The sequence below is a fragment of the Gallus gallus genome, chromosome 3 (assembly GCF_016699485.2).
Source record: "Gallus gallus isolate bGalGal1 chromosome 3, bGalGal1.mat.broiler.GRCg7b, whole genome shotgun sequence".
Classification (NCBI taxonomy): Eukaryota; Metazoa; Chordata; class Aves; order Galliformes; family Phasianidae; genus Gallus; species Gallus gallus.
Genome location: NC_052534.1, coordinates 3,330,462 through 3,351,992, shown reverse-complemented (window position 1 = coordinate 3,351,992; position 21,531 = coordinate 3,330,462). Strand labels below are relative to the sequence as shown.

The 21,531-nt window shown below is 45.7% G+C and overlaps 1 protein-coding gene across 8 annotated transcripts in view; it reads left to right on the top strand.

The window, feature by feature from the left end:
• ANAPC1 (anaphase promoting complex subunit 1) overlaps positions 1–15,231 on the top strand; it is a 33,890-nt gene extending 18,659 nt beyond the window's left edge. For 7 of the 8 annotated variants that reach the window (XM_004940129.5, XM_004940128.5, XM_004940127.5 and 4 more), the window contains 22 exons: positions 784–902; positions 1,422–1,693; positions 2,162–2,396; positions 3,300–3,391; positions 3,554–3,688; positions 3,838–3,920; positions 4,066–4,144; positions 4,712–4,786; positions 5,836–5,912; positions 6,183–6,273; positions 6,363–6,416; positions 6,685–6,878; positions 7,101–7,187; positions 7,712–7,829; positions 8,663–8,740; positions 9,167–9,234; positions 10,841–10,976; positions 11,479–11,565; positions 12,093–12,188; positions 12,476–12,674; positions 13,725–13,859; positions 14,872–15,231. In XM_004940129.5, the coding sequence (XP_004940186.2) occupies positions 784–902; positions 1,422–1,693; positions 2,162–2,396; positions 3,300–3,391; positions 3,554–3,688; positions 3,838–3,920; positions 4,066–4,144; positions 4,712–4,786; positions 5,836–5,912; positions 6,183–6,273; positions 6,363–6,416; positions 6,685–6,878; positions 7,101–7,187; positions 7,712–7,829; positions 8,663–8,740; positions 9,167–9,234; positions 10,841–10,976; positions 11,479–11,565; positions 12,093–12,188; positions 12,476–12,674; positions 13,725–13,859; positions 14,872–14,987 (2,626 nt within the window). In that variant the 3' untranslated portion in view covers positions 14,988–15,231. Of the gene's footprint in view, positions 1–783; positions 903–1,421; positions 1,694–2,161; positions 2,397–3,299; positions 3,392–3,553; positions 3,689–3,837; positions 3,921–4,065; positions 4,145–4,711; positions 4,787–5,835; positions 5,913–6,182; positions 6,274–6,362; positions 6,417–6,684; positions 6,879–7,100; positions 7,188–7,711; positions 7,830–8,626; positions 8,741–9,166; positions 9,235–10,840; positions 10,977–11,478; positions 11,566–12,092; positions 12,189–12,475; positions 12,675–13,724; positions 13,860–14,871 lie in introns of those variants that run through there. The other variant, XM_040697752.2, reaches the window with a different exon arrangement.
• Positions 15,232–21,531: the final 6,300 nt, after the last annotated feature.

Here is a 21,531-nt window from a genome sequence, read left to right as displayed (position 1 = left end):
TTATAAAACTGGAGAGCCCTTTATTCTGGTCTAAGCAAGTCTTAAGTCAGGGGGTCTAGTTAGTTCTACAGAAGGCAAGTTCGCTGCCTCATCCCTCTCTTGAAAGCTCCTATTGGAGCTCTTGTTTGCCCAGTCAGTCACCTCCCTGTTCTCCTTCTTTATTCAGTTGTTTTGAGGGTCTTAACAGTGTTGTCTTTGAAAAAATTAAAATAAAGGGAGGATAAAACCCAAGACTTCTGAACATTGTTAACATGCAAAACACTCTACAGAAGTAGAAAACTAAAGGAATGCATCAAATTATTGTCTGACCTAACACGCTGAGTAATCTAACAAGTCTAGAAAGTGTTTCCAGAGTAAATCATAGAGAATTGTGGTCAGTATTCCTGGAAGTACACTATTAATTCTGTACACTGCTATTACTAGATGTGATCACTAGTCATAGCAAGATCACACAGCAATTAACTTTGTTTTGCTTTCTCCTTTCACCTTGCTTTTGGTATGCTGTTAAATTGTGGCGTGGGTTTGTTTAACTAGTACCTAGCTTAAAGTGAAAAACAGGCAAATTTCAATATCGTATCAGCTGAAGTGTATCTTTGAGATTAATCTTGAAGGATCAAAGACTTTTGTAAGTTTAACCTACTTAAAAAAAAAAAAAAAAGAGGGGGGAACATAATACTGTCTGAATCAGAAACAAAGAAAGCTGACTGTCCGCTGCCTGTTACGTGTAGTCTCACTTTACTGGAATATATTAAGTAATGGGTTTTGTTTTGGTTTCCTCAACAGGTTGTTACAGCTGTGCCAACGAACCATGGCACTGCCTGTTGGACGAGGAATGTTTACTTTGTTCTCCTATCATCCTATTCCAGCAGAACAACTGCCCATTCCTAAGCTGAATCTAACTGGTGTGTTGCTCAGTGTTTTCTTCTGAAGAAATTCAGTATTTAACAGAACACGACGTAGTTTCTTAGTTGTTACCCCCATTGTTTTTTGAACCTCTTGCAATCTTACAGCACCTTCTATGTCTTTCTTCCATAGCGTAAGTGGGCTTTGGGAAGAAATAGCTCTTTTTGTTTTGAATCTGCTGCTTGCTAGTGTTTTCTCCTGGAATGGTCAAGACCAACATTTTCTAATGCAGGCATTATAGCAGGCACATTCTGATAGGCAGAGAATAGCCCAGGGATGTGTAGCTGTTTGGTGTTGTGGTCATACAGAAAGCAGATACTGCAAGTCCTCATTGCTTTTTATCCAGTGTACTGTGCTCGTCATCTGATGTGCCTGAAGATATCTAAGATTGTCTTTAGATCAGAAATACAACTTTCATGCTGCCAGTGTTCACTTGGCAAGCTACTGAAATTCAGAGCAGTTTCCGGAAGGGTTTGGATTCAACTAATTGCTGTCAATGATTTCAATTTCATGGGCAGGCCGTGCTCCTCCTAGGAACTCAACTGTTGATCTGAACAGTGGGAACATCGACGTGCCTCCTAACATGGCTTGCTGGGCTAGCTTTCACAATGGGGTAGCTGCTGGGCTGAAGATAGCACCTGCTTCACGGATAGACTCTTCTTGGATTATCTATAACAAGCCTAAGAATGCTGAACAAGCAAACGAATATGCCGGCTTCCTCATGGCTCTGGGTCTCAGTGGGCATCTCACAAAGCTTGCCACACTCAATATACATGACTACTTAACAAAGGTGAGGCCTTCTTTCATAAGCAGCAGAGAGAAATACTTCTGAGAAGTGATTTCTGTAAACAAAACAGGCTTTAAAAAAGAAAGCAGCATGCTTCTTTAAGAACTGAAATTGGAAGCTTCCTGGTGCAGGTAAAAATCAGAACTGCTTTGTTAATCTTAGATTTTGTTCTTAAAACATCCTGTGTGTTGGGAGTACAAGGAAGTAAATATTTACATTATAACCATGTTTAGCAATTCATCGTTTGAGAATTTTTATTTAGGTTGAAGTTTGCTTCTATAGCAAGATCATAAACTTGGGAAATATAGTTACACCAATAACAGCTTGTATTCATTTTCCTAAAGAGCTGCCTGCAAAGCTTTAGTGGTTGTGTATATTGGAGAATGTGAGACTTGTCTTTGATACTAGGGCAGGCACCTTTCTTTTCTGAATGTACCTGCTTTCCTGTGATGCTGATGTTTCCTTTCCCAGGGCCATGAGATGACAAGTATTGGGCTGTTACTTGGTGTTTCTGCTGCCAAGCTGGGCACGATGGATATGGCTATTACCCGGCTTTTGAGTATCCACATACCTGCCTTGCTTCCACCAACTTCAACGGAGCTGGATGTCCCCCACAATGTGCAGGTGGCTGCTGTGATAGGAATAGGCCTTGTCTATCAGGGCACTGCACACAGGCACACAGCTGAGGTTCTGCTGGCTGAAATAGGTGGGTGCTAACATTAAAAAAACAGGGTGATGACTGTCACAGGGAGAGTCACAATGTGTGTGTGATTTTCACAGTGCATCTGGAATCTGAATGTGTTGAGAGATCTTCTAATAACACCTCTGGCACTGCTATAAGCACCTCACATTTCCCAAACCTCATCTTTTGCTTTCAGTGGAACAGAAATTCCTGTTGAATTGTTTGTAGAGTAGAGAATACTCAAAGAATTTAGCAGAGGAATTGCAGAATCATTGGTGCTGGACCTAAATTCTTACTACACCTGGAAATTTTGAGTAGAACTAGTCTGGGGCTTCTGGGGTTGCCAGCTGTGTTTGGTAGAAGGACTGCCTTAATTTTCTACTCCTATTAAACCAGATGTTGTAGATTTCTGCAGAAATTCTGACTCTACAGCACTCAAGCAAATTGGGTGGTTCCCAAGATTCCTGTTACTTCTCACATCCATCCATGAGGTAGCTGTCACCATAGGCACCATGTTGAGGCACTGGATGGGGAAAAAAAACTTGTCTTGCAAGGGCAGGCTTTTTGACTCGCTAGATTGGTGGAAGTGCAGTTGTTGTCTCATAAATTCTTCTGTTCCCAATTTTGTTGCCCAAGGTTTTTCCTTCGAAAGCTGATTCTGAACATTAAATTTCTGATCTGAATTGTCCCCATTCTGTGTAATTCTGATTTTATTTCTTACAGCAAAGTTCTTGTTTGTGTCTGTGTAACTTCAGTTAAGAGACTGAAGTTCTCTAAATAAAGGGATACATTTTAAGATGAAATTATATCTGTTTCTGGTAACCTGATAGGTGCAATCTTTTTCAGAAGGTGGCAGCTCTTGAATTCTGCTGACAATGTTTGTGTAGGCTCAGCAATCTTCAAAGTATGTGTAATTGTTTTTTTCAGGACGCCCACCTGGACCAGAAATGGAGTACTGCACAGACAGGGAGTCCTATTCACTGGCTTCTGGACTAGCCTTGGGCATGGTGTGCCTGGGAGTAAGTGCCTCTTTTCACTTCAGCTGCAATCAGTAGAAGAATCACTGTATATTGGGGCAGGGGTGATGAGAGTTATTTCATCTTAAAACCATCCCTTGGCCAAATGATTTTTTTTTTGTCATATAAGGAAACACTTGCCTATTATTTCTTTTCTTTCTTTAGCATGGCAGTAATCTGATAGGTATGTCAGACCTCAACGTTCCTGAGCAGCTTTACCAGTACATGGTTGGGGGTCACAGGAGGTTCCAAGCAGGAATGCACAGGGAGAAGCACAAGTCTCCCAGTTACCAAATTAAGGTATGTGTTGATGTTCTGTGCTTCTTTAAGGGGAAAGTAATATTAGCTAAGAAGTCTACAGAAGTCTGTATCTCAATGAATGAAGTGACTTTGAATCTTTACTCACATCACCTTTCCTAGTCAACTGGTATGTGCTTGTGTTTTCACAGGAAGGAGACACAATAAATGTGGATGTTACTTGTCCAGGAGCCACGCTTGCCTTTGCTATGATCTACCTAAAGACTAATAACAGGTATTAACTTTGGAGGTACTCCAGCACTTTGCTGTAGGTTGTGATAGGAGTTCAAGCCACCATAATGTTGGCTTTGCCTCCTGTGGCTCACTCAGGTTTGTGTGATGCTGTAATACAATCCCTGTTCCTTTACTGTGCTCTGCAGGTCCATTGCTGATTGGCTTCAAGCACCAGATACCATGTACTTGCTGGACTTTGTAAAACCAGAGTTCCTTTTATTGAGAGTAAGATTTTTCTTTTGTTTCATTTCTCAGAGTATTTACTGATAGCAAAAATACATCTTATTTTTTTTTATTTTAATAAACTCCTTATGCCTGTCATGCAGAACCCTTTCTACAGACAGCTGCTGTTACTTGTCAGCTAGAATCATACCTTCAAACAGTCTCTGCTTGCTTCTCACAGAATTTGGTGAGAAACATTTGAAGAATACATCTCAGGCAGAGTAAATTATAAACGTTTAAGTGATCGTTTTGTAGCTGTTTCCCAAATTAATTTCAATGTTGAAAAGCAGTTAAGCTTTAGCATCTGTGTAAGCAGAAATGTGCTTTCATGTCAGTTTACCAGCTAAAGATTCAGACTTCCCAAGGGCTTATTCTGTGGCTGTTTTATCTCTAAGCAGGATTTTAATCACACTGAAATAAAAGCTATTTTGCAGTTTCTGATATGAAAGCTAAGAAACAGCAATGGAGCTGCTAATGGGCAGCTGCATTTCTGGATGCGTGTAACATATCAAAAACTAACATTGATATATTTTTTTCTTTCTTACCTTTTGGCTTTATCACTTTTTTTAGACCTTAGCTCGGTGCCTGATTTTGTGGGATGACATCATGCCCAGCACTGAATGGGTTGATAGCAATGTGCCTCAAGTAGGTATTTATGCTTCCCAATTTTATACCTTGCTGACTTGTGCAAGTGAACATTTACTCAGTTACGTGAGCTGCACAGTAAAGTGTATGTTAATTTACTGCATTTCCTTAATATGGGAGATGTGATTTGACTTAAGAGAGACTGTGGGCTGGGCTAACAGTTAACACTGTTCACTTATCACACTAAGGCCAGAGAAGAGAGACAGAAAAGATGAGTGTAACAGATAGAAATTCCCACATTGCAATTTGTGTTATGTTATAAGGAAACGGTGTTTGCAGGGGGAGTGGTCAGACATTAGAAGGAAAGCCCAGAACCTCTGTCCTTGAGATTGTTCAAAGTGGAATTTGATAAGATAACCTGAGCAAATCTGATCTAGCTTTGAAGATGGCTTTTCTTTGCTTAGACCAAAGGCTGCTGGACTTCCCATCCTCTGAGATGTCAGGTGTTTTTGGCCCAACTCTATAATCAAAATGCATTTTAAGTTTGTTCATGTGACAGAGATGATCATTATGCAGGATTCTTCAACTGCTATGGGAGCCCTGGTGGCTCGCATCCCGTTAAGCATTATGGGATGGAATTCTTCATGGCAGTGATGCTAGAGGGGGGAAGGGGTTAAACTTTCCTCTGCAATGACCAGGCAAGCTAGGTGCAAAACTTTTCTACAGGAGGATCAATTATATTCCAGGATATTGCGTGGATTTTTTTAAGAGCAAATTAGATGATATCTTTTAGAAGTACAGGGTGGAGATGAACTCCCTGGCCTCTCAAGATCTCATCCTATTCTGTTTTCTCTGATATTTGAGTACATAGAACACTCTCAAACTTATGACATAATTATGCTATTGTTATAGAAATATGTAAGGAAGCAGATATAAAAGCATTAAAAATGTGCTGTTTGGATCAGTAATACAATGGAGCAGTAGCATGTTGAAGAAAAGCTAACTTCTGTGTTCCTTTGAAACAGACCTGTTTTGTATTACGTGAACCCTTGATGGCTGGAGGGCTTAGAGAGGTTTCCCTCTGTTCATTTTTTTATGCTTTTTCATAGATCATAAGAGAGAACAGTATACCTCTTCATGCAACAGAGCTGCCTTCATCAGAAGACCTGAGTTTAGAAACACTCATGTAAGTAACTTGTAAAAGGTGAGATGCAGATTTAAAAAAATATATATTTTACAAAGCCAAATTCTGCTTCTGAAAAAATGCAGCTGAACATTTAGACATCTCAGGATCAAATCTTTCCCTTAGTATTTGGGGAATTTATTCTCTGTTTTCTTTAATGGAGACAATCTGTCTTTTTTTTCTTTTATCTTTTATTGTAAGAGTTTGTAATGCATACTCAGATTAATAAAAAGGAGAAATGCTTAGTCAATTCCTGTTTGTGTTGTTTATTAGGCAAGCTCATGTCTACATCATTGCTGGGGCATGTTTGTCACTGGGATTTCGATTTGCTGGCTCAGAAAATAAGGCAGCGTTTAACTGCTTGGTAAGAGGTTGGATTTCTTCACCTTGAATCCATGGAGCTATAGGTTATCCTTTGTATCTCTATTCAGCATGCATTTCTTTCCTTTCCAGGACAAATATGCAACAGATTTCTTGAAAAGTTTGTCAGCACCAACAGCTTCTATAGTAAGTTCTTCCAAGTTTACTCTCTACTTTGATTACTCACTGAAACCTTAATGCAAGCAGAACCATCCCTTTTACTTATGTATATTACAGACTTAAAGAATCTAGCAGGGTTGTGAATCACTGTTAAGGTCTTAACTGTTTCTCCACTCTCCTATTTTCTGTGGAATGTGGTTTTCAAACTCTGGGGTAGACAGCAGCATATTAGACAGATCAGAAGTGTGCATTTGACCACAGAAGTGCAATGACACCTTCCCTGTTCTACATGAAGATAGGTCACTATAATCTCGAAACGTGCCTGAGCGTCTTGCTGCTGTCTCTTGCCATGGTGGTGGCTGGCTCTGGAAACTTGAAAGTTCTTCAGCTTTGCCGTTTCATGCACAAGAAGACCGGTGGAGAGATGAACTACGGATTCCATCTGGCTCACCACATGGCTCTGGGGCTTCTCTTCCTGGGAGGAGGAAGGTAACTTGCCATTTCCCAAGGCCATTTCTTTTCCACCTTTTCTGCAAAAGCTGGAGCAATGCACAATTGACATTTTCTTTTTTTAATAGGAACACACTTGTAAATTCCTTGTCTGCACTTTGTTACTGTCCTTCCCTCTTGCAGGAGACCAAAATATACTGAACATCTGTGGTAATGGCAAGTGTTTGTTAGTGCTAAGACTCTAATAATGTTTTTCAACAGATATTCACTGAGCACTTCAAATTCTTCCATTGCTGCTCTCCTTTGTGCTCTGTACCCTCACTTCCCTGTTCACAGCACAGACAATAGGTAAGGGTTTGCATAGTTTGTGTTTCTTTAAAGTTCATATTTCCTTAACTTTCAGGCTAGATCTCCTTACAATAGAGGTTATATAGAGAAATCCTCTAGAATGTTTGTATAGGCACCATATAGCTAATTTTTCCGGGTTCTCCCCCTGCAGAAATGTAAAAAAAAAAAACAGAAGTAGTAAGATGATGACTCTGATCATTGATCAGTGAGGAAATGCAAACAGGTGTCCTGAGGCCTCTGCTTGTGCTACAATGACTTATCTGTTCCAGCTCGCTCAGCAAAAAAAAGTCATGCATGATCTGTCCATTAATGACTTAATCTGTTCTAGTTAAAATTCATGAAGTCCTGTCTTGTTAGCTGAAGCATACCATGTTAAGGAAGTCTTTGAAACCTGCTAAATTACTCCGCATTTCACTTTGGTTGAATTGACAGCTCTATGTAGTTACTGAGCTGTGTGCAGTTTAATATTTGGGATTATTCTGTGCCTGTACTGCATGTCTTGAGTTTCCTTTCCCCACACATAGGTATCATCTCCAGGCTTTGCGGCACTTGTACGTGCTGGCAGCAGATCCAAGGCTCTTAATACCCGTTGATGTGGACTCAAACACTCCTTGTTATGCACTGATAGAGGTTACATTCAAGGTAAGGGGTGAGGGTGTTTGAAGAGGTGTGGGAGGCAGCTGAAAACTCTGATGCACCAAAGCTCTGCTATTTTCATTGTTGTGGCCTGCAGTCTTGGGTTTGTTTTCAAGTTGTGGTGGAGATAAGCCCGATTCTTTAGGCAAATAATTGAAGGGTTGTGTTCAACCCACTCACATGATACATATGCTTTGATGACACACAGAGGAGAATACAGGACAAATAAAAAGCACCACAAAGTCTTCAAGTGTGTAATAACTGACCCAGAGTCATAGTTCTTGTCTTTCTAGAGAGAAATCTTCCAAAGACACAGAGGTGGTTGGAGCCGTTTGTGGGTTTAACAGCTGCCTTCTAATTCTGCTGAAACTGGCAACTTGGTGTCTCTTTTTACATGATGTGCCTTCTGGGGAACAATGCTTTCTGCACTGTTTATTCTCATATAGATTAGTGTGAGATGGGTGGTGCTTGAGAAAGACCTAAAGAAGGGGTTGCTGAGATTTCAGGGGAGAAGTGTTGCAGTGCAGACCCTCTGTAGGTCTGGCAAAGATGCTGAAGTTCTATTCCTTGCTGTGGAAGGATATAGCCCTATCCATACTGTCATTTCCTTCTCAAGCTTTTGGATTTCATTTGAGTGTGCCTCCCGTATGGTGATGCTTCCATGACAAGTATCTCTCTATGTCTTGTAATGTTAAAGGCAATGGTAAGCTATGTATTTACTCAGAGTTCAGCAACAGAAACTGACTGACCTCTGCAACTGTGTTGTGAGAAGCACATTTTCTTTCTTTTCACATGAAAATGAGCTTTGCTGATTTGTGAATCCTGATGGCATTTTGAAGGGCACACAGTGGTATGCAGAAACCACCGAGGAAATGATGGCACCCACGCTTCTTCCAGAGCTTCACTTACTGAAGCAGGTAAAAGAAGTCTATGTTTAATGGGGAATGTGATCGCATGGGTTTTGTTTGCCTGTGGTGTAGGAGCACTTGAAGTTTCTTTGACCTGGTGTCCAACATTAGCCAGGCTCTGGACAATGCTGTCCTACAGCAGTGGCTCTGAAGACAATTGTCACTATGAAGTGCACGTGCTGTCTCGTGGCATGTGCTTCTCTTTGGTCTTGTCTGTCACACTTTCAAGATCTGATATAGCAGGGATTTCCCTGTGCCAAAATCTTCACTGCAGGAGAGACAAAGCTAGACCCTCCTTCATGTTTTCAGAGTGGGTAGCATGATAAAAGGTCATTTCCCCTTGTAAGGGCAGAGAAAGAGCTTTAGGCTTACATAGAAAACTTTAACTTTTACATTTCTGGTTATATCTAATAGTAAGAACGCTTAAATCAACAGATCAGAGTGAAGGGACCACGATACTGGGAACTTCTAATAGATTTAAGCAACGAAACAAATCATCTCAAGTAAGTATTATTTGTAGTGCTTAAATGAATAATAACCTTGTATTTTTTCAAAATAAAACAAAGAAAAAAGAAAACCAACAAACTCCCATACTTGTAACACCTACGGTTTGCAAAGTAGTCTGGTTTTGATCAGTTTGCTGTTGTGCATTTGATGGTGCTTTAAAGTGAAGAAAGAAACTGCGTAGTTGGTTTCACCTGTTGATGAGAATAATTCATGCAAAAACAGGTCAGGGGAAAACCTGATAGTAAAAACCACAGATATTGGTAGCGGGATTTAGCAGTACCAGAAACCATCTGAATCTCATGGTTTTAGTTTAGTTTTGAGTTGTTGTGATGTCATGTTTCCCAGGCTGTTGATACAGTAATTAGCCAGCAGTTACCGCTTTGTGAAATACAATTTCTCTGATGTTACATGAAGTATACAATGCTTACTGCATTTTTAACTCTCCATTGGGCAACTGTGAAAAACAGAAGTCTTACCGGAATCACAGTATCTGTGAGTAAAATCATTCTCACTTAGTGCTTTTAGCAACCTACAGTGTAACTTGTCACCGTGAGTAGTGTAGAAGAAGCCAGCTGCATCTTTCATCAGCAGCATAGTTGTTCTAGTTACATGAAATGCCACCATTGAGATTAAGTTAGGCATTACAATGCTGTGGCTGTTGGTCCGTGCCTTTAGTGATAACAAACAGAACTGATGCAGAGTGCTGAGTCCTCCAGATCAGCAGACACATCCTGAGTCATCTGCTGCACCAGAGCTGGCAGAGCACAGCTTTGTCCTTCTACAGAGACTGCTCACACTTCTGTGCTTGTTTGCCCCAGAAGAGCCTGACAGTACTGCCACAGCATGAAGCAGCACGGGTGGCTGAGGCTTGCTGCCTTTGGCTCTGTCTGCTCTCTGGGACTCCACATGCTTTGACTTTGCCATCTCCTGTCACAACACGGGTTACACTGTCTTGTCCCCAGTCCTTTCAAATGTTAAGGACCTGGTTGGCATTGTTTTGAAGGTAAAAGCATATGTGAAAGATCTTTTTTCCTGCCTTAGTGCAAGCACGTTACTGCTGTGTTGTTATGCTAAGCAGTTACTTTCAATATGGAAAACTTAGTTGTTTTAGGGATGCCAGTGCCTACACTCTGAATCGGGTAAACATGCAGCTGCTTTGCAGCAGTGTAACTTTTGAACTGCTACATGCTTTTATTTGTAGGCTTGGTCAGGAATGGGGAGGAAGGGTTGTGTTAGGTCTTCTGTTTATTTTACGTTGAGGAAGGACTTGCCCAGCATCACAACATGCTTTTAAAGCTGTGGCTGCCAGCTTGCATGGTTTTCCTTGGTGCTGGATGAAAACCTGCTTCAGGAAGTTACACTCCTTGTATTAGCAGAGCTTACCCTGTTTTCATCACCATGGCCTGCCTCCACATCACCATTTAATAGCAGCCTGCCCTTGAAGATACCAACATTTCTATGTTTATGCAAGTTTAAATAATCAAAGCAAAGCATAAGTGGGGGGATGTTATATATGAGCTGTGGAGTTCATGTTTATTTTGCAGGTCAGCCTCATTGTGTGCGTTTGCCAATGTAAAGTAAGCACTGCTGTTGTCATTTCAGATCAATTCTTTCTAAGGGTGGTGTCTTGTATGTGAAGCTGAGAGCTGGGCAGCTCTCCTACAAGGAGGACCCCATGGGCTGGCGCAGTTTCTCAGCACAGACTATTACTCATGGAAACGAGGCTCGGTCATTCAAGGTATCACTGCCATACTGGTTCTTGAGCAGGGCAGCATGGAGACTTTCTTACGCAGGCAGCATGGCACATGGAGATGAAAGCTGGTAAAACTTTGTTAAAAAGAGATCTGGCAGTAAAGAGATGTCACCTCAGAGGAGTGTCTGAGGAACTGAGAATGCCACCTCTGGAAAGACGAAGGAAGCACAGCAAATTTGGGCTGTGTTATTTCCAGCAGGTAGCACTGCCACCAGCTTATGAGTGCTGAAGTCATTTGTTTTGCTTGAGGGAGGAAGAGTCTGGTGGGTTCCAGAAGGCATGCAATGAGCTTAGGCCAGCAGCTGCCATGCAAATGTATGTTCATTGCAGAAATATCAGGCAGATTCTGCCCATGATATGCTTTTCATAGGTTGTAGTGTTCTCACCTGTGTACTGGGGAAGGAAAAGATGGGTATAAATCACTATTTCATTTGTGCAATGAAACCAAAAAGTTCACTTTAAGAGTGTATTTTAATTTATTTTGTAGCCAGAAGATATTTCTGCTTTTACATCTGATCCTGCTCTGTTATTGTTTGCTGAGTATTTTTGCAAACCAACTGTGAACATGGGCCAGGTATGATGTCTACATATCAACTACCGTGCTTTCTTTTTCATGAATCAAAGGTGGGAAGAAATCTTTTAAGATGTGAGGAACAAAGTCCAGTCCTTCGGGAGTTTTCTAAGGGATGCTTTGTAGTGCAAAGGTGCAAAATAGTGCTAACTCTTCAGTTGTTCATGCAACCTCAGAGTTGGTTAAACTACAGAATACAACGATTGTGTTGTGTTCATTGCAGAATGCACTGACCAAATCCTGAGAGCCCTAGGCAGCATCCTGCAGCATTCAGGTGGAGTCACTGCAGAAGAGGGCTCTGTATTTCTCTACACAAAATCACCGAAGGGAGGAAGTAAAATACAGCTGTGTTACACCTAGTATTAATAATCACAAGAAGGAAAGCAGGCTGCATGCCATTGCCCAGTTATCATTAATTTGTGGAACATCAGTGTGTGGGTTGACTCTAATGGAAGGAAATTGGAGCAGTGTAAGAACCTGAAATAAGTTGTACCTGGTGTGTGCACTTCATAAAACTTGTGTTTTATCAGAAACAGGAAATGCTGGATTTCTTCTCTTCAATACTCTACGAGTGCGTTACCCAAGAAAAACCAGAGATGCTGCCCACATACATAGCAATAGATCAGGTGAAGTAAATACTGTATTTGTTATTGTTTTCTTTAAACAGCGTTTTGGCATAAGAATGTTTATTGCATACATTTCTACGGAAATAAAGAATGGGGGATACATTGGTGAGCTTATAGGAAGAGAGTGGTGATTTTAAAAGCAAATTGGAAAATAGTTCAAGGCTGTAAAAACTATAATTACATAATGAGGTTAACTGATGGCTCTTCTAAGTAGGTGCTGATAAGGGGAACCCTCGGAGAGAGGAGTTTTTAGTTGCTCACAGTTGCTTTGTATTTCCCTCTGCTAGGCTGTGAGGAGATTGGAAAGAGGAGAAATGTCTGAGACATTTGAGCTGGGGCAGATAAAGCTGGTGTTAGAATTCTTCAATTCCAGATGTCACCAGGGGAGGATGAGCAGGAATCCAAGCAGAGGACTCTTCATGAACTCTGAATTTCTGCCTGTAATGAAGTGCACTATCGATAAAGCTCTGGATCAGTGGCTTCAAGGTATAGAGAACTGACTTCAAAGCTGCAGCTGTGGTCAGGATTCAGTGTTCTCATCTTGCTGACTAAGGTTGACTTTTGCCTAAAAGTACTGAAAAATGGTAACTAAATAGAAGGCAATGAATGTTAGCATGCAACTTGTTTGCCATGTATTTTAGCATTAGGATCATATATCACTTATCTGAGACAAAAAGGATGGGTTTTAGAATTGAAGGGAATTCTTCAGCAATGCAGTTTATGCGGAGGACTGAAGTCCTGCTCATGTATGACTGTTGCTTTCATATCTTGCCTACCAGCTTACTGCTTAGGCTTTCTTCAACATGGTACTGGAAGTCTGTCAGGGGAAGACTGGGTTAATGTAATCTGTTCAACTGATAGAGTACAATTGATAAGTTCCAGCTACTGCCCTCAAAATAGTTGGGGTTTTTTTGAGCCTTTAATCTCTCAAATATTAACACCAAAAATGCAAATGCTGGAGTTTTTCTGACCACCTAGTGATACTGCAATCGGAAAGTCTCTAGTATTGAATGGTACGTACTCTCTTCTAGCAGGAATCCAGTAATATGGTATTTGTACTATTGATTTTTGTTCTGTTTGAGTACTTCTGTGTTTGTATATGCATGAATGTTATCTCCTCATGTATGGTTGTGGTGCCAAAACTCAGATGGGGTGACCAACCTTCAGTTTCCTCAGTGTTTAGTAGGTTTGGAGTGAAGCATCTGCTGGATTAAGTATGATGACCATAGTGTGGAAGGTTTTACTAACTCAGAAGATTTTATGCTACCTTGGGGAAAGTTTCCCTAATTTTGCATTAAGATAATTTTCTGGAGCAAGGGTGAGGGATGAGCACAGCATAAAACAAGGTGTAGGGTAAAAGCTGGCTGTATCAGAAGGATGGAGGTTTTTAAAGAAAGACACTTAGCCCACCTGCGATGGGGAGACAGAGACTTTTCAGCAGGCTCTCTCTGGTGATATACTGTTATGTCTCACCTTTTCTTCCTAAAATTTCTAAATTTTAGAATGCCTAAATTTCATCAGTGTGTCTCATTGCAGCTGGAGGGGATGCCTGCCTGCGTTCCTACTTAAGCAGGCAGCCTAAAGATGAATCCCAACAGAACATGCTGGCGTGCTTCCTTGTTTACCACTCTGTCCCAATGCCTGGTCAGCTGGCAGCTGGAGGCCTGGACGGTAAGGCTGGAGTACATGCTGAATTTGGGTGGATGCATGCATTTGGGTTTGATCTTGTATGCTGAACAGAGTGCATCCTTCTCTGTTATGTGACTGTGCTTCTCTGAAAGCCATTAACATCAATTTTTTATTCTTTGTTAATTGCCTTGATTCTGGGCACAGAAGTTGAAGACTTGATGCAGGACTAGAGAAGCCAGCATTATCCACTATGAAAGTCTTGGCTTTCTCCAGACCTGCAGGAAATGATATTCTCACAGGCAGCAGAACTAGATGAGGTGGCCTATAGCAGGAGTAAGCATTCCTTTCGCTAGGCTAGCTGTATCTTAAGTGTCCTTAAGTGTTTCCTGTACGTACCTAGTCACAGTGATAGCGTTCCCTTTTAGATTTCCAGTGGTAATCTGATTTGAAATCCAGAGACGTTCTGGGCCCTTTCTGTAGGCAGCTCTTCTTCTGCCCTCCCTGAGCCCAACCTGAGGAGATACCTGTCCTCCTCTGCTTGCCTCAGGACCAGCTTGGTTACTCAGTCTGCAAAAGAAATGCAGCTGGGCTTTGATTTGATTTGGGGAACTCTGTGGCTTGCTCAGGGGTGTGTAATGAATTTCACCACCGAGGTGGTGAAAGGAATGTTGCCAAAGGCCACAGCTCCCAGCACAGGAGTCCTTTTTAGACTGTGGCACCCTGTGAGTGCAGGCTCCTGGGTCTCATCTTTGGTGTTTTCTGGTCAAGTGCCTAGCTGTCTATTTAGGCCTTGGTGGAAATCCTGTTTTTGTGTCCTCTTTGCCTGTTAGAAGCAAGTTGGTGTTTTCTGGGAGTTCGTGCCACAGTCATCAAATTTGAGATGTCTCAAAATTCTGTTACAAGGACTTGCTTTTTAACGGGCATTGCAGTAAAATTGGTGGTGTTTCCAGAAATTCTCCCTGAACACTGGCAGTTTCCTCTCTTGATAGTTCCATTCCTGTGCAAGTGTTACACCAGTATGTGATTGTTTTCTTGCTTTCTGTCATCTCTCCAGGAATCACCAACTTCTCTGAGATGCTTTTGAAGTTCAAGCAGTGGAATGTGCTGGTTCGTGCATTACTAAGGCTTGCTCCTGTGTTGCTTAAAAATCCCCAGTCCATGGTGCTGTAGTGTTCTGGCATGGAAGTCTGCAGTGTGCTCATTTTACATGAGGTTACTGAGCTACAGAGCCAGTGTTGTTCCATGCTGTTCAAAAACATCCAGGTAAAAAATGTACTTTATTTTGGAACTTCACAAACAACAAAATTCAGTCTTGCCCCTTGTGATAACTGTGACCAGGAGTTGCATATAAATTGTTACGAGAATAAAAATTGTGTAAAAGTGAACAAATAATAAATTTACTTTCATAACTAAAGATTGTTTTCAAGTACATACTTTGTGATGAATTCTGAAAAGACTTTGGCTGGGAACCATGTAACTTCCTTGTTTTTTTATAGCTTCCTTGATTGCAATGCATCTTAATCTGCTTCCGTGAGGTCCTGTAGATGTCAGGAGATGAGCAGCCCAGAAGATGCCAGACTTGCTTTTCCTCTTGGGGCTCGGGTTGGAAGGGAAAGCAAGCCGCCTGCCGTGCTGCTCACATCTTGCCAAGTACACTTTTCAAGAACTGACATGATCCTTCAGTCTCATTCATGCTATTTTTTTTCCCCTCTCACAGAGCCTACAGTAGATCCCTTCTGTAAGCATAAGGTTTCTTTTGGGTCTAAAATGTTTTGCCCCAACTTGTAAACAGTGCAGTATTGAGTATATCACAGACATCTCTTTCCTTCTGTACCCTTTGTTCTGCAATTAGTCAGTTGCTGCTGAGAAAACACCTGCCTCCACTACGTTACGTTATGTCTGGGCAAGAACTGAAACTACTTACAGACAATTTAAATAATTGGGCATTCGTTTGTTTCCTTCATCTCTGCTATGATTCCTGATGTATTTCCCCAGAGCACTGAACTTGGAGCGTGGCTGGCTCCTATTTGTTCTGGGCAGGCAAGGCACCTAATTTTTCATAAAACAGGTGGAGTTACTCCAATAAAAGCAGCCAGAGGGGTTGAATGATTACTTCTAGAAGAGCAGCCAGAGCCAAGTTGTAGGGCTTGTGTATTCTGAAATTTGAAGTTTTGGTCTCATTCCGCAGTGACCTTGATTCCCCTTTTCTCCAACCCCTCACCTAGGGGAGCCAGAGAGCTTTAGGGAGGGGAGAAAGGGATGAAGACAACTAGCAGTGATTATGAAGAAAGCAAAAGGTGTAATAACACTTAGAAAGTTTGTAACTTTTTTTTCTAAAGAACCCTTGTGCAGTAACTGAGGTTTCAGTGGTTTTAGTATGTCCTGAAGCAAAGGGTTGCATTCCAGCCATGTTGAGCCCATGACAAATCCCATCTCCTCTCCCTCCTTTTTTAAAGCTGTTCAGAACTTTGGGCACCTATCACAGGAAAGTCAATGTTCTGCTCCAAGGGAGGTTAACTGATGTGATGGACACAGCACGGAACTCAGAACAGCTGCCCTTGAGCTGCTCCCTGTGACCTGGGCTGCCTGTCCTCCAGCTCCTGCTGCTGGCTCTGGATCAGAGCAGGGGCTGCAGAAGATGAGCCTGATGCAGTGCATCCCTGGGTGGAGCAGCACGTGCTGCAGGAAATCAGATGTGATCTGAAGGAAGTTCCTGCCTGGAGTGCACGAGGAGATGGAGGATCTGCGTTTGGGAGAGAGGGGAGCACCTGGCAGTGACAGCTGAGAGCAGGCACATTAGGTTTTAGTTCTATAAAAAGAAAACCAAAACCCACCTATTCCACAGGCACCTCCTTTGGTGTGTGAGTTAAACAAACCTCTGGGCTTCAGGCTGACTCTACCCCCTCCCTGAGGGCTTCTACCTGAGCCACCCGGGCAGGGGCCAAACTTCCATGACTGGGTAAATGTGCCAAGCCCAAGCTGTGCAGAAAACTCGAGGTGGTTCTGAAACCTTTAGTGCAACGGCTGACTTGGGAAGGGGAAGCTCTGGGAGCTGCTGCTTGGTTTTGGTCCTACCTCATGTGCTCCTGCACTGTGTCCATCTGGGGGGGGCTGACATCCTCTTCTGGGTTTACAAAAGCCTGATAGGAGCCTGTGAGAGGGTGCTGTCACCATCCTGTGGGATAGATGAGGCTTTGGCTGGGATTTGGCCACCGGAGCTGGCGGCTGCTGGTCCTGCTGCACCAAACCCCAAAAGCAAAGGTGTTTGGAAGCTCGGCTGAGGAAGGAGCTGTGGAGTGCAGATATTGGCATGTCCAGCGTGGTGCTGGCAGCACAACCGGGAGCTGCCTGCAGGAAGGCGGGCGCGTGGGTGTGCGTGTGTGCGAGCTGTGCGAAGCCGAGAGGCTTCCTGTTTCCTTTTTAAGCTTTTAACAGAATTTGAAAGCAGCCACCGCCGCGACCTGGACCAATGATCTGGGCAGAGCGGGGGGGGGAGTTTCAGCTCAGCAGCTCTGGCGCCCGTTACGAACAGCAGCCTTCGCTCCCGGCCACGCGCAGCCCGCGCTCATCTCAGTGCCTGCTCCGCCCGGCCGCCCAGGGTAAGGTGCTGCTTGCTGGCTTTGTGAGACACTAAAAATGCATGAGCACGGCTACTTTGTCTGCTGGCCATTTCTATTGCACTCGAACCCGTATAGCTGCTACAAGTTAAACTGCAAAAATGTTTTTATACGGTCTTTGCAACGCCTGTGGTTCTCGTGCTGCTGTTCGCTGCTTGGGCTGGGCTCTGCCCTCAGCACGGGGTGAAGATAGTTTTGAGTGCTGTGTGTTGAAACTGCAAGCACTCTGCTCAGTGGCTGCTGTGGAGAAGCACGCTGGGGTGATAGATGATTGCGGAGGGGCAAGCCGGGGTTCTTCCCTTAATGCTTCCTGCATCTGGCAGGACCAGGAGCACAGTCTTGAGCCGTGGGCTGACACCTGCGGTGCCCGGGGGGTCATGCTGCACCCACCAGCTCCTGTGCGTGGGCTTTGGGCGATGACAGGGATGTTCCCCGCCCTGACCGGCTGTGCACTGGCTGCCTTTGCTTTACTCGCATCTGAGTCCCTGCTCCGTGACAGAGCAGAACGCAGCGTCCCCAACCCCTTGGTGCCACCCAGTGTCATCGCGTGCCTGCCCCAGAGCACAGCTTTCCCCTCGGCTCTCCCCTCCTGCCTCCCCGTGCCCATCCCCACTGCAGCAGGTTCCTTTTCAAAACCCGCCCGGCCCAATCGATGCCGCCTTCCCCCCAAAGTTCCCCTTTTTGGGCGGCGTGCCGTTGCCCCCGCGGTTCTTCAGCAACAGTGACCTCTGTCGGCACCGCTGCCTGGCCCCGCCGCCGCCCCGCTCCTCCTCACCATGCTGGTGGAAGAGGAGGAAATCACTCAGTGGGACAGAAACTGAGGAAATCGCTCCATGAGAGAGAAGGGAAAAGAGCAGAAGGAGGGAGCAAAAATTTTGCCACCTGCTCCAGCACGCTGTGCCAGTGCCCCAAGGGCCGCCGTGCTCCAGAGCCACCCATGGGTGCCAGTGAGATCAGGAGGAATGTCCCAGCACCGCGGCCGAGGAGTGACTCAGAAGCTCTTCAGGTCGCTGTGGTTTTTCTTTCATGGTTTAGCTGTGACTGAGCTCCTTGCTTCGTGCGCCGCGAGCAGGCAGGTGCTGGCACACCGGGCCCCCATGGCATTTCGGCCACCATGCGGGGCAGTAATGCACACCCTCATTTTTTTTTTTACTATTTCATTTTTCCCCCCACGTTTTCTTCTCTTGGTTTTCCTCTTCCCCAAATTCTCTTCTTCAGGTCCTGTTTTATTTCTTCTCTCTGCACAGCACAGCGTTCTCCCACCTCCCGCTGCACCCCAGGTGCACTGCCAGCACTCCCTGGCTGCAAACTTTCCACCAGCTGCTGCTTTTTTCTTCCCAAAAAGTCGAAGAAAAATAAATAAAAAAAAAAAATACACACACCCCCAAACCCCAATCAGCTTCTCTTAGCTGAAACCTCCACCTCTTCATTAGGCTCCCAGCAAAGCACACCGCTGCGTAGCGGAGGTGCTCGGGGCTTTATGCCTGAAGGGCTCCTGAAGCTCTGCCAGAAAAGCAGCTTTTTCCGTGCAGCCTGTGGTGAAAGCAAGGCTTTTTGCTTCACTTTTTGTTGTGACGTTTGGGGTGGGAGGCTCTTGGGGGCAGGCTGAGCATTGCCCAGCCCTCAGCCCATCCCCACGTGCTGCCCTGCTCTGCCTCCTCATGCCCTCAGCAGCACCCTTTCATCCCTAAAAGTGAAATTTCACTTCTTCGTGAGACATCCCTTGGAAGGGATGGGAGGCTCGGCCCCATAGCACTCCGCTGCTGCCCTCGCATTCCATCCTGCTGCTGTCCATGGGATGTGGGAGTGAAGCTAGTGGGGCGACCTCTTGCACCTCACACCTTCCCGGGACGATATCAGGGCACAGAAGGTGCCACGCTTGGACTCATCTGGCAGCGGCTCCCAGGTTCACCCTGGGGCTCTCCCTCTGTCCCTTGAGCAGCAGCCAAGCTGGCCATGAAGCAGCACGGAACTTCCAGCAAGAGGCTCTGGCAGCCACATCTTGAAGCCATTAGCAGGGAGGGAGCGATCTCCTCTCACTCCTTTTTCCCCTCTCGGGTGCTTCAGCAGCTGTGGAGCTGCTTGGGCAGCAAGTGCTCGTTCCTGAAGCCACCAAGAGCCAAACCCCACGGTGCACGCAGCTTGTTGGGCTGATGGCTAACAGCACATGGACCCAAAGTACTGGAATGCTGGGTTCCTCCTGCCTGGAGATAGCACAGGGTTGGGATTTCTTCTCTTTTTTCTTTTTTCCTCTTTTGTACTTTTTTTTTAAAGAAATCCGTTTATCCCTACAAAGTCTGATCTCAGCAGCTTCTCCTCCCCTCCACGCCTGGCCTTTTAATAGGTCTTATTTGGAAAGGCAGAAAATACAACTTGCTCTTTAAATAAGGCAGGAGAGGAAGAAGGGGAGCGGTGCTGCCAAAAGCAATAGCATGGGGCTGCGTTCGCCCTGCAATGGGAGCCCGGCTCCAGCCCTCCCCAGCCGCTCCTGGGGCCGTCTCTGCCACCCTGGGGACACGCAGGGCCTCTGTCCCCATCTCCCACTCAGGGTTTTGCTGCAAATCCTCGGAAGCAAGACCTTTCCCAGGGCTTCCTAGGGCCTCTGCCTTCGCTCCACGTGGGAGTTTTCCCACTGGATTTGAAAAGCCAAAAGCCTTTGCTGGGTTCCCATCCCCATTTCTGCCTCTCGCTCCCAGTTGGGCAGTCCCAGCCCACAGTTTCCCATAGCAAAGGCATTTTCTGATGGGAAAAACCCCACGTGCTTCCCAATGGGTGTAGCCGGCCAGCGGCCGTGGGAAAGCTGCCCCGATCCTCTCCTCCCTATAAACCCAGGCAGGAGCTTGGGAAGGATAAGACAGATCCATATGGCACGGGACAGGGACGCTGCTGCCCTGGTGCAGCAAGCAGGGCTCCTCTGCATCCTCCCACCCCTCTTATTTCCCCGCACCTCCCCGACTGAATCCAACCTCCAGCGCTGCTAATCCATCCCATGGCAGCATCCCGCTGCTCGCACCTGTGGGGCACGCCGGCCAGCTGGTGTTAATTGCTGAAAGTTGCTTTCTGAAGGCAGCCCTCCTTGCACAGCATCCCGCATCCTATCCTGCTAAGGAAGGTGCGTTCCCTCTGCAGGAGCCGGCTGGAGCAGGAGCGCAGGAGATCGGTGGGGATGCCGGAGCGCAGCAGTGGGTTGGCACCGGCAGCCCCATGGAGTTTGAGCCGGGCACGGCGGGCTTCTTCCCCCCCGAGGAAATATCTCAGGTGAGTGGGATGAGGGGACCCAAACCGTTGTGCAAAGCCCTCACCTCCTGTGTCTCTTCTGTTCTGCGGGAAACCGGAGTATTTTCGAGCCCGTGCACTTACAGTAAATGAAACTGGGTCTGCACTCTCGGGGCCACGTGATGAGCGCTTTTGGTAATTCAGCTCCTGCTCGAACAAGGGGAGAGGGAAAACCCCAGGGAACAGAATGGCGGAGGTGAGAGGTGCTGCACCTCCCCAGGCGGCCAAAAATGAGTCAGCGGGCTCGGCTGCGGGCCGCTTTCGTGGCCATCCCTCGGCGCGACCTTCCCACCGCCACGCAGGCTTTGCTTTGGGGCTGGAAGCACCGCTCCGCGCAGCGCTCGTCTTCCCCCCGTGCCCGGCACCTCCGTGTCCCCGCGTCCTGACTGACGCGAGCCGGGATTCCGCGGAGCCCTGAAGCCCCGCAGCCGGCCTCGTAGGCCCGGGGTGACGCAGAGGGGCCAGACCTCGCAGGAGCAGCATCGCCTTTTGGGGAACGTGGGCTGGGAAACGGTGCTCCCGTTCCCTTGCCTCCCTGCTCTTGGTTTTGGCCGACCGGGTTATTTGCCGACGCATCTGCTTGCTTGATGCACGCGTTTTCTGATAGACGATTCGACGAGGAAGGGACGCTGAGGGAGATGCACTTTCCTGGCAGCGGGGGGAGCCCGCGGGCCAAGGCCGGGCGGGGCGGGGGGTACCGGGGCTGCCGGCACTCTGCACCGAGCGGGCAGCGCTGCGGGACGGGGCGGCACCCGTGTGCGCTGCACGAGGCGCTGCGGTGCGGTGCGCTGCGGTGCGGTGCGGTGCGGTGCGACTGCCCG